The sequence below is a fragment of the Hippoglossus hippoglossus genome, chromosome 14 (assembly GCF_009819705.1).
Source record: "Hippoglossus hippoglossus isolate fHipHip1 chromosome 14, fHipHip1.pri, whole genome shotgun sequence".
NCBI classification, from domain to species: Eukaryota; Metazoa; Chordata; class Actinopteri; order Pleuronectiformes; family Pleuronectidae; genus Hippoglossus; species Hippoglossus hippoglossus.
This window is the reverse complement of record NC_047164.1, coordinates 21,124,406-21,137,235: the sequence shown is the minus strand read 5'-3', so window position 1 is coordinate 21,137,235 and position 12,830 is coordinate 21,124,406. Positions and strand designations below refer to the sequence as shown.

Below are 12,830 nucleotides of genomic sequence, written 5' to 3'. Positions count from 1 at the left end.
AACAATAAGTTTGTAATCAATTTGATAATGACTTCATCATATAGTGCATTTTTAAGCATTTCTGTCCTTTTGAAGCATTCTTGGTTTGCGGTTTTCCCTATGTGAGGATTTGCTATATGTCATAATACATTGAATATCTTTGGACTTTGGACTTTTGATCAGACAAAGCAATTTGAAGTTGTCACCTGGGGTGAGTTTTATAGACCAATTTGTAAATCGATCAATCTAAAAAAGGTCAGCAGATTTATTGTTAAAAATAATAATTGTTAGTTGCAGCATTACTGCATTATTTTATATTTCATGTCAGCTTGTTTTGTGCACATTTTTGAGAGACAGCATAAAGAATTATGTACTGTGACCCTGAATTTTTTAACGTAATTTTGCCATCTGTCTTTTCCGATGCTGATTACTAAAAATAGACTAGAAATATGGAAACAACGCGCTTTGTGTTGTTTATAAGACTTTTACAAAACTATTTGGTACAGACAAAGTTTTCACAGTCTGACAAACACCGGTGCTGTAGGTGAAGTTGTCACTCAGTGGAAGCAGCTGCTTCTGGATTTTAGTTGTGGGATAATCGTCTCAAAGAATTTAAGTACTTGGATTTCTTCTGTAACATATTATTAATGATCTTTAAGGCTGTGTGTATGTGTGCACATGTACTTCTGTCTTAGCAAGGACCAGTTTGAGTTGTAAAAATATGGACTGAGGACATTTTGGGAAAACAATGATATTTTGGCAGATCCTACCAATTTCAAAGGGCGGTTTTAGGGTTAGGAATTGGTTTTAAGGTTCACGGTGAGGTTAAGGTTAGTGTAAGAGACACGAGGAATGCATTATATCAATGATTATCCTTGTGTCATTGAAAAGTGTGTGTGTGCGTGTCCTAATGTGCAGGCAAGGAGCTTGTTAACCCTTAAAGCCTCTCCATGTGCATAAAAGTACAGCGTTTGAGGCTGTAATGCTCGGTAATGTCGGACACTGTGATGTTCTGTACACTCTGTGGTGTTTTCATGTTGTTTATCCTGGCCAGCCTACACCACTTGAGCAGTGGCAGCTACTTAAGAGGCTTAGGAGCCAATTAGGGAGCACACAAGCTGACGCATGCTGAAGTGCTCATGTGATAGATAGCATGATCTCCACTGTGTATTATTAGCTGTCCAAGTGAAGCTTGATGTATCAATGTGACTCACCGGATGTAGACTGCAGGTATAAGCCTGCCATTGGCCGTGTTTCTCACGCAACACTTTTCTCCCCTTCCACTATCTGCATGCATCCCCGTCTTGCATCGGGGAATTTTATATTTTAATGACAGCAGTCGACTCCCCATCTGCAAATTATTCCACCTAAACACTATTTGGCACGCGCGATGTTACTGCATCGTCCACCCAAGTCAATTGTGATTGGATTATAGAAATACAAACATGCCGAAACATTTTATTTTTTGTTTTTAGAAGAAGAGGGAGTGAGCACTGTGAAGAGAGGTCTGGCTATGCGAGACTCATGTATCAATATACAGGAAATCATTAGATCAAATTGAAACTGAGCTGTACTGTGTAAACACATGCATGGTGATAATGGTATCAGGTTACATAGGTGACACAGATGAGCAAACATGCTCATAAGCACACACAAGGACAGACATTAGCACACAAAGGGCTGCACACATCAATGCAAAGACATCATGTAAAGGCACAGATATAGTGCAGCACAGTGCAGCCATTACAAAAGACTGATGGGCCAGGCTGCTAATGCAGTGGTTTAGATAGATCCCACTCTGCCGGGCTATTGTGTAGACTCCGCAGGAAATGAATTGTTGCTATTGTGATGTCGTAGCTCTGCACTTCCATTGTTATGAGTGTCTGTGCATAGGCTAATGTCTCGTCATAATACACCATGTATCATCCTGTGTGAACGTGGCCACTGCACTAACAGCCAGGAAAAATTGCTTGCATTCTGTGCACCGGGACTAAGTCGTACATGGCTGAAAGTGCATGTGCATGGATGTGCTTATAATTGTGCAGCCCTCGTGTTACATTACACAACCATATCCACATACTGTTGACATGTAAATGTCAATAAGTTAAATATCCGGCTCTTAGTCGGTCGGAAAAGCCTCAAGATCATTATGATGCTATGTTGTGAAAATTGTGAATTTTGACGAAACAGTGTTGCCCTATCATATGTTTGATAAGAGTCCCTCCCTGAAGTTATCTACTTGCCAATATTGAGTCATAGAGCCACAAAAAGTATGTCTCATGTCACAATCATCATTCCACTCACATGAACGTTTCTTGGGCTGGTCTACATGCTATACAGAGCAACAAAATGCATGGTTAGTCCATGATCTTACTCATTCATACAGTGTTTGCCCGTTCAAGGCTGCTTGCAGCTTTGATGTCAAGTTTAGTTTATGATTTTATGTGCGGCTTAAACAAATCACTTTTTGGCAATTTCCAGTCAAGCATCCCTACCTCCAAAACACATGCAATTCAGTCCATTCATTAGCAATCCATGGTGGATGCTATCAGAGTCAGTCAACAGCCACTCAATGTTTATCAGGGCCAATTAAGACCAATCAGGCCTATTAGGCATCATAATGTCAGCAGACAGTGATGAGGACGGAGCACATAATGAGGCCTCACTGAAGAGAAGTGGTAAATGGTCTTGTGGTCACTGTACAGTCTCCAGCAGACTAGTCTCTATTTCTTTTATCTTATTTACTCATCTGCAATCCATCCCCCTCCCTCGCTCCTCTGTACAGAAGTCCACCCAGTCTGCAGGCATCCATTTGGTATCATGCTCCACGTCCAAGCCAATTGTGCAGCTAAGAGAATTATTTCAGTACATTGCAGGCTGCCAGTGAACCAGTCATCTTTGTGCGTTCACCACAGCCCACCCTCCCCCCACACCCATCCAGCCCGTCTCTTCCCCCAGCGCCCACTTACATTGTGCCTCCAGGGCAAGGGAGCTATACACAACCCGGCTCCTCTTCTGATGTCTGGCCCTCGTGGCCCCATTGAGCTGGGCGTGCCCCGTGGCTTATAGACTAGCCTTCCAGGCAGCCAGTGACATAGTGTGGGGTGAAATGTAGACGAGCATCCCCGTGTTCTCTACATATGCTATATTACTGAGGATGAGGCCAGTTAATGTAGACAGAGGGAAAGAAAAGCTGACTTACTGATTTTCATAATTTAAAGAAAATGTCAGAATCACATACGGACAGAATGAACATAATCCCCCTATTGAGAAATCCAAAGCAATTCAATCAATCAAACCTCAGATTTCCCTAAAAGCAATAACTTACAACTTTTATAGACTGAATGATAACATGATTTTCCTTTTGCAAAAAATGCAACTTCCAAAATTAATCTTGACCTTTCAGCCTTCTGTCTTGCTAATAACAATTTTGCTGAAGTAACCGTAATGCTTTTCATCACCTGTCACATCTCACTGAACCTCTGCTGTGGTTCATTCTTTGATCTCTGATGAATAGTCCCACACTGAAGAAGCAATTCTGTTATAATTCAATTATGTGTTAACATCATTCTCCTGACTCCTCTGTTGGACTAATTCTGTTTCCCACATCACAAAGACTTAGAAACATTTTCTATTTGTGTCTTTTTTTTTGGCCCTGCATTGCGACATTCAAGGCGTGATTGTGTAATCATCATCATACTCCTGTGAAAATCAATGGCAGGTCCATGTTCTATTCCTGGCTACTAGAAATGGCCCTTTTTTCGAAGAGTGGAGCCTGGAGATAGAGAGAGCTAGAGAGGAAGGAGGAGAGGGAGGAGGGAGGGAGGTGAGGTGGGGAGAGAAGAGGAGAGACTGTCCGATGCTGGTTGGCATGGTAACCTGGCCAGGTGAAAGGGAGCCTGGGAGAAGGGGGGGTGGCGGGGAGGGGGGTTGCTTTTGTCTCACGGGAGTAGCCTATCAGCAGCCAGCCTATCCCCCACAATCCCCTGCAGGCTTAAATGTATCATCACTGCCCTCTGGGTTGCTGTGGAGGAACAGGGCTCTCCTCACCTCCACATAAAAGACACATTGTGCCGTGCAGAAAACACACACTGTGCACTCCGCTGCTGTTCTTTGGTTTTCCCAAAAGCTGCAGTGGTGATGTTTTCTTTTTTGTTTTTCCTTTTATACTAAAGTGAGCTCCAGATACAGCAGCAGATTTCTAGGAATAATCCTAGGGTGAAAATAGACACGTGTGGGACTGTAACACACACGACTGGCATCCATCCTCCTCTCATAAACACATCACATTGAATTGGTTTCCATACAGAATCAGTGCATGCATGCTTGTCCTCTGTGTGTCTGCATGTGTGAAGGGTAGTGATCTCTATTTAGTCATCTATTTACGCTTCATTTGAGCTCATCATCGTTGTCGCTTGGTTTACTCTTTAAATCTTTACAGAGATCCAACTGGACAAGGAAACATATTTTAGTGACTGAGAACGATGTTTAGGATTAAACCCTTTGTGTGTTGTCTCATATGTTTCCTTTTGTCTCTTACCCTTGTTTCTTGACTTTATTATATTCACACATTATTCCCATAATTCCACTCAGTATTAAAGAAATACATCAACACAACAATTACAGCGCCACAAATTGTGCCTCAGGGCTGGCTCAGCTGGGCTACTCGCGCACATAAATATTCTTGTTCACATATGCATATACCCAGACACAAGTTGCGTTCATGTTTTATTTTCTGTTGAGTGTAGAAACATCCAATAGACGTGTTAAGTTTCAGTCAATAAATTAATGTTGATTTATTTTCTGCAGTTCTTACAACTGAAAAGCCACTGCTCTGATTGGCTGAGAGATCAAAAGATCAAAAGAACCTCCCACCACACACACATACACCAAACCTGAGATGATTGATCGATTGCAGTTAGTCCACAATTCAATCTAACAAAGCTCAGACTTGCTCCTTTGAGATTTCTTTCCCCAAATAAAAATGTATAAATTGGATTACACATAGTGAACATTTATGACGTATATATTTTTCTTAAAATTGAATCACCAAGAATATTTCCAGTAATAATTTTGTGATTATTCCCTTGGTGCAGCGCGATCAAACCATTGTACCGGCACATCAATAAACATTGTCTGTTGAGCTATCTAAGTCATGGGAACTACAGTATTAATGTTATCTGTAGCTTTCATGTGTTTCCCCTCCAGATCCTGGATGTTGAAATGCTTTTAATGTTTACAGCACAGACACCCTCGACACACCTCTTTTCACTGACCTCCTTTTTGTCACCTAGCACAGTATCCCGATGTGCCAGTGTGAGTGTCAACAACACTGCCCTGTGCTACCTCCAAGCCACTTACACGGCAAAATGAAAGTAACTGTGCTCTAATACGATAACGTTTACATAAAGCCTCAGCAGTTCTTTTTTTCCCCTCACTTATCCAAATGTGTCTCACAAAAAATTCATACTTGTCATGCAAAATAAATCAGCGTTCTTTTCCACAGCCGAGACCCAAATGGCTGCAGAGTGAATAAGAGATGAGGCTTAAATGTTTGCAACCTCTTGCCTGACACTTCCCATCACATCACTGGAGTCACTCTTTGTGTGTGTGTGTGTGTGTGTGTGTGTGTGTGTGTGTGTGTGTGTGTGTGTGTGTGTGTGTGTGTGTGTGTGTGTGAGAGAGTGTGAGAGAGAGAGTGTGTGTGCTCACAAAAGACAGAAAACGAGAGCATGCACAAGCTTGCGTGTTTGTGTTTGTGTGTCTGAGCGTGTGTGAGCATCTGGGAGCAGAGGGTTGTTATACACTCGGCTGGGGTGTAATGAGGCATGTATATAGTTAGTGTGTGTTTAGTGTGGTGTCTTCAGAGTGTTGTTAGATCCTCACTGTACCATTTAGGACCCTTAGATACAAGATACACAGCATTGAAGGGCAATGTTGCGTTCGTCACAGTTTATTAACAAAGCTCACAATATGTTTGTTGTCTACTCTAATTGGGTTTTATTCCATGATGTGTTTACATTTAAATTTAACAAGTAACTAATTATTAGGATTTTGCATAGTGGTTTGATGAGTAGTTTCCCCTTTGCTGGGTATTACATTAAAATGCCACAAAATCATTGAAACAAGAATACTAAGGCCTCAAAGGGTTCAATATAAAATATATAAATTCATGAATCAAAAGTCATTAAACTTGTATTCTCATAAAGCTCCTCACAACCACAAGGGTTTTACTCTGGTTATTTAGAAATATTTGATTTCCGGAGATTATTTTTACTTCATAATGACATTTTTCATGCTGGAGGAGTAGTCATCTATCACTTCCCTTCACCTTCATATCCTTCCTGCCTTCCTCAGTTACTTCAACCACTAACTGGATAACGACCCAAAGAGTAACACAAATTTGTTTTCACAGAGGTGTGAATTTTTCTCTGAGGAATATTATGAATACCTTAAACATACCAATGTTATTATCCAGGACTTAACCAGCTAACACCAGCTGCTGCTGACAACACTGTCAGGAGATTAGTCTTTGCACCTTGGACAATGTCTAATTCAATTCTGGCAGTCACCAGTAACAGTGTGTCCTCACCTTGCATTCGTGACATCCAGTCAGGATATCTGATCATTTGCATGGTGGTCAAAGACGTTTCACCTCCATGCAGAGAAACACTCTTACTGTGGGGTTCAGGAGTATGGAGGCAAGAATAGTACTGACCTGCTCTGTGACTGTAGCAGAGCGGTGATGCAACATTAACCCACACAACCGCAAGGGTCAGGGAGTTTCTTGCCCCTCGACTTCTCTCCTCCGCTGACACAAGCCGATTATGCAGGTCATCCAAAGAAATGAGACTCTGTGTTGTAGGAGCTAGTGAGTCTATTGTGTAACAACAAACCATCATTGGACCGAGCTGCACACATTGTGATGTTAACTTCTCTCCGGCCTTGAACATGCTATTCAATCACATTTCTTCCTCTGCAGCGTGCTTTTATCATGTTGATCCACAAAGTTTCATTCACAAAGACGAATGTATGTGCAGTTTGCTTTTCTGCCATCACCATTACATACAATGATCCACTGTTTTATAGTATCGTATTCTCATTCTTATTCATAGCTGAGTATCTTCCCTGTTACATTACTTAGCAGAACAGCTTAATAGTTGAGTTCTGTCACATGTTCACCATGTGAAGAGTACAAAGGCTTCATCCTTATTATTTAATCTTTCTGTAGTACTCAATTATAGGCAATTTCCTCTGTGCTTACCATATTCACAATTCCTAAAGTGGTGTTGTGGTAGTAAAAGTAGTATTATTGCTCGTCACCATGTCAACAATGACAATATCCTGTGCATCTCTCACTCCTTTGGGAAGAAACCTTTGCATCCGACTGTAAAACATAAAACAATCAATGGATGTTTGGCTCGACTGGTTATGTAGAGAGGAGGAGAGGGAGGAGGAGGCGAGGTGTTTGTATGCTCTATCATAATGAAAAGAAGTCAGCAGACTGATAAACAGTAACAGTGCAAGGTATGGTCCATTTACCTTGATGGATGCAATTGCATTTTAACCTTATCCATCCTTGAGTGGGGTTTTTCTAATGTGACATATTTGTATTTTATTTTATTATTTTGTATCTATTTCATTCTTTTGTATCTATAAGTCTAAACTTGTTTGTATTTTTAGATTTGTCCGCAGCAATGATTGCAGAGAGAGAGAAGTGCTTAGTGTTCCCCAGTCTTCCTTCTTCCTTCTTCCTTCATCCATGTTTCTAAACACAATCATTCTGCAGCCGCCCCCTTCGGTCTGTTTGCTAACGACACTGAGAACAGCAAACCTGGAGGCACTCAGCTGAAATTGCAATCAGCTGTTCTGTGAACAAATGAAAAATGATTTACAGTTTAGTCCACATGTACTTGCAGCTTATGTCAATGACTGTGTGAAGAGTTTTACATAACTGTGAAAAAAGTATTATTATTTTTCATAAGAAAAGGTTGAGTTTTAATAAATTAAAAATTGTTTCACAGTTTATAGCTATTTGTATATATTGACTCTTAATGTTTTATACAATATTGAACACTAACTTACACTATGTTTCTTTGATCATCACGTCTGTATGTTTTCCGTGCGAAACAAATCAAACATTAAATCGCCTTCTCTTTCTCTCCACCTTATTTTCACACCAGTCCCGGCCATGATCACATCCTACCCCAACACCACGCTGGCCACGCAGGGTGAGGAGAAGAAGATGAGCTGCACAGCTCACGGTGAGAAACCCATCATGGTGCGATGGGAGAAGGAGGAACGCATCATCAACCCCGAGACCAGCCGCTACGTGGTTTCTGTCAAGGAGGTGGGCGATGAAGTCATCTCGACCCTGCAGGTAGGAGAATGGGCAACTCAGTGCATGTGTGACATTTGAGTTGGGGACATTTATTGGATTGCTACTATCCATTACATACAGGAAATGAAGCCATAGCGTGAGCAAAATAATTTCATTTGAGTTCTATGTGGGTCTAAATCAGTGGTCCCCTGATGGTCAGGACGCCCGCGCTTACTTGTCTAAATTACATTTCAGAGGGTTTTCTAACCCTGCCAAGTATAACCTCGCAAAATGTGAAGATATCAAATATTGGCAAATTTTCTTTACATCAATATCACATTTCCAATCTCCTCTCACATCTGTGCATCCATCAGATCATGCCCACAGTGAGGGAGGACTCTGGCTTCTTCTCCTGCCACGCCATCAACTCCTTCGGTGAAGACAGAGGAATCATCCAGCTCACAGTGCAAGGTATGAATACACCTATCTATACTGCCCGAAGAAAAGAGAAACAGCGCATGTCAACCCTTTTACAAATCACAGATGGTGGAAGTCTGAGTAAAATAACAATCTGCTTGTCATCTGTGTGACTTGAAGAGCCCCCGGACCCCCCAGAGGTGGAGATCAGAGAGGTGAAGGACAGGACCATCGCCTTGCGTTGGACTATGGGTTTTGATGGCAACAGCCCAATCACAGGCTTTGATATTGAGAGCAAGAACAAATCAGGTACAAGAAAACATGATTCTGTGATTAGTTGATAGTTTACCATAATGCACACATATTTATTTCACATAGAACCAGTTGAAATACTTAAGCTTATGGTGTTTTCCTGGGTTTTGGTTGATAAATTATCTCTGCATTCCCTTTGTCTCAGCACCATCACTTAAATTATCCTGTCCCAATGCACTTAGCGGGATCTGACCTCTCCCCCTGACTTCGGCAACCCCAATAAACCCCGCCCTCTCCCCTCCACAGCCTCCTGGGATACCGCTCAGAAGACCAAAGATGTCTCACCTCAGCTCAACCAGGCCACCATCATCGACCTGCACCCCTCCTCCACCTACAACATCCGCATGTTTGCAAAGAACCTGATCGGCAAGAGCGAGGCCAGCAACGAGCTCACCATCACCACTGATGAAGCAGGTGAGATGGAACCAAGAGTATTTCACCCTCAACCATATTAACAGTCTGATTTTGAAGAGCACAAATGATTTGCAGATACAGGGATGGCAGAACATTTTGTTTGTAATGACAATCATAACAAAGAGAAAAGAGCAGTGAGATGGGAGAGCAGGTGGTGAGTAAAAGACAAGAGGCAAAAAGAGGTAAAAGGCCAACAGAGCCAATTCATTAAGAGCCCGGTGACATCAGCTCCATTGGCTCCTTTTGCATTATTGAACACACGCTAACCCCGCACTAAAAGCAGAACTTTTCAATTAGCGGCCTCAGTAGTAAATGTCACACTACAGTCAATAGACTGAGGCTGAAGCCCTCTACGCCTTCATCTCCCCCCTCTGCCCCCTCCTCACAGAGCCACACTCACTCGTTGTAATCTTTGAGACAGCTGTTGGATGTGTACAGATTTATGACGTTCATGTGTTGGTGATCTGATCGCAGCTCCTGATGGACCCCCTCAGGACGTGCAGCTCGAAGCCCTCTCCTCTCAGAGCATCCGCGTCGCTTGGAGGGTGAGTTCATCCAAACGCTGTGGGTTCAAAACGTGTGTGTGTTTCTATGAAGTGAGAATGTAGCTGAGTCCAAATAAGTAAAATTAGAGAGGACAGCGCTGATCTTTCCTTATTGGCCAAGAATTACTATTTTCAATCTGCAAAATAAATCAGTGCTGTTTAACTCCTGGACATCATTTAGTAATTTAACCTAGTGCTGCTCCAGAGGAGCTGCTCAGCGGCAAACTGTAGAAGACTGAAGCCCCCAGACTCTATGTTACTGTATGAATGTAAATCAGGCAAACAGCATGTGTGCACAGTTGGTTGTTCCTGTATAAATACTGTGTGGTTGTGTGCGTGTGTTGAGTAGCTACTGTATTTGAGGAATTATCAGTCTTCTTCTCTTGTAGTTTAGGTGAGGTAACACATTTATGCTAAGTTTTGATTCATTTTCAATTGTGTGCAGTTTTTAAACCGTAGATCGTGTCATGCTGAGTTAATAAAAATATGTAATGAATATTAATTTCACATGTGGCACCAGAGTGTATCTACAATACATTATGTGGTTCCAAGCATCCCTGACCATCTCTGTCTTTTCACATTGAACAGTCAGATTTGAATGCATCATTCTGGGTGTATTCAGGTGTGTTGAGGTCCCCACATGTAATTGGATAACCCAGGATGCATTTCAGTGTCAGGGGAGAACAGGGAAAACAACTGAGTGTACCTCCCTGGACCTTGTAAGGTATAGGCAAGACAAAGTACTCAAGGGAGAGCACAACCACCATGAATAGAGTTATTGTAATATTTAACTGTCAAAAAGTGATAAAACTAATGTCGGCAGTGAGTGCAAAGAATCTGTAAGTTTGTTGTCGAACAAAATGTAGTACTTTTGTACCCAAGTACCAAACAACTGGGAGATTCATCCCCACTGTGTCAAATACTCTTTGTCATTCCTCTCTCAGCCTCCGAAGAAGCACCTCCAGAATGGGGCCATCCGAGGCTACCAAGTGGGCTACAGAGAGTACAGCTCAGGTGGAAACTACCAGTTCAGTGTGATCAGCGTGGAAACCACAGGGGACAATTCAGAGAGCCTGGTGCTGGACAACCTGAAGAAGTTCACCCAGTATGGAGTCGTGGTGCAGGCCAGCAACAGCGCTGGGACTGGGCCTTCTTCCACAGAGGTGGCCGCTACCACACTAGAGGACGGTAAGACAAGAGGATGTGGAGACAGACTTTAAAGTGGAATATTGTGTACAAAAAAATAATCAGCAGAATATGGAAGTGAAAGTCTGACAATAAAACTTAAATGATAATAAAAGAAATATGCTTGAAATGTTCACTGCACCAAACACTTGATGTATTTATTTCATGTTGTCTTTACCCCTGTGTGACTGACACAGTGTGGTTTAATCTCAGGGAGATTTGTGAGGATATATTACAACCTAGTGGAGATCAGTGGGTACTGCCACCTAAAACGTTGCTGTCAGTCCAGTGGTGTCTTACTCAAAATCCCCTGATTTCATTGCTTGTTCTCTGGTTTAACTCTTCAGTGCCCAGTCGTCCTCCAGAGAACGTCCAGGCCACAGCCACGTCTCCAGAGATCATCTCCCTGTCCTGGCTGACCCCTCCCAAGGACGCTCTGAACGGCAACCTGCTGGGATTTAGGGTCATCTACTGGGCCAACCTGCCTGATGGAGGTACACAGTAACACCTGCATGTTTCTAAATAACAAGGCATATCAAAGGCATAACCGTCACTTTGTCTGTGTCATACATGCTCTCTGTGGCATAGAGAAATAAATTGCATTGCGTTTTCATTAACAATTACACCAGCTTTTTACATTAGCAGATATGAATACTTACATTGCCAGGAATCCACAAATGTGACCAAAGTATTCAGGAAAAAACCAAGCAGAACAAACAGTATACAGACACAAGCACATTCATCACTCTGACAGTCTTGGTCTGCATCTGCTCTCAGACAGGACCAATCAGACTGTCTGATACACACCATGTGTCTGATCCAAATGAAAAAACACCATTCACTCATCACATAAACTCAATAAAAAGGGTATACATGAGTCTTATTATGAAAACATTTAAATGAAGTATTATTAACAAATATATTGCTTTCCCGAAAGGGTTTAAATGGCATTGGTTTTCTGAGCAGCATGCCAATCGTTTTGACTGGTAAATGTAGAAAACAAAAAGGTTCCCAAACAGAAGAGACTAGAGAGAGCGACTGACCTTGGTGCATCAGTTGTCTCCAACTGAAACATTAATACGTCATTTCCTAACATAAGAATAAATTGTGCTTACTGTGAAGTAAGTACTTCAAAGGAAGCATAAACTACTAACTTACAGTGGATTGTGGGTACTTGAGTGACCTCTACTGTCGGCCCAACGTCTGTGTGGTCCTGTGGAAGTGAGGCAGCATGGCATGCCATTGTCACATGCCAGGTTTGTGTCAGTAGGATTGGTTGTGACAGCGTGATTACCTTTGACCCCTGCCCTGTCACATCATGTTGGCCTGCCTATACAGACTCTCTGGGCCTGACAGCTAGGACTAGTTTGCATGGTAACAGTCTGTAACTCAGTGAGCGATTGGTCAAATCATAACTTACATGCTGTTATACATGTGTGTGAATGTGTGGGGGTGGGTATACTACACAATCACAGATAAGAGCAATTCATCATTATGAAATTATATATTGACAGAATATATATTCTCATTGTCCAGCAGAGGGGGATATAAGCCCTTTCTAACACACTGGTGCAGGCTCCATCACTATACCAGTGATATGTGAATCAGCTTGGCTGCATACACTGTTACTGCTGTTGTCATTGTCTGTATCACGTCCA

The 12,830-nt window shown here is 42.1% G+C and overlaps 1 protein-coding gene across 7 annotated transcripts in view; it reads left to right on the top strand.

Moving 5' to 3' along the window:
* Nucleotides 1–12,830, top strand: part of dscama (Down syndrome cell adhesion molecule a) — an 86,640-nt gene that overhangs the window by 62,144 nt on the left and 11,666 nt on the right. For all 7 annotated transcript variants that reach the window (XM_034606709.1, XM_034606705.1, XM_034606706.1 and 4 more), the window contains 7 exons: nt 8,163–8,359; nt 8,674–8,770; nt 8,897–9,025; nt 9,275–9,442; nt 9,917–9,987; nt 10,932–11,175; nt 11,520–11,666. In XM_034606709.1, coding sequence (XP_034462600.1) covers nt 8,163–8,359; nt 8,674–8,770; nt 8,897–9,025; nt 9,275–9,442; nt 9,917–9,987; nt 10,932–11,175; nt 11,520–11,666 — 1,053 coding nt within the window. The remainder of the gene's footprint in view (nt 1–8,162; nt 8,360–8,673; nt 8,771–8,896; nt 9,026–9,274; nt 9,443–9,916; nt 9,988–10,931; nt 11,176–11,519; nt 11,667–12,830) is intronic.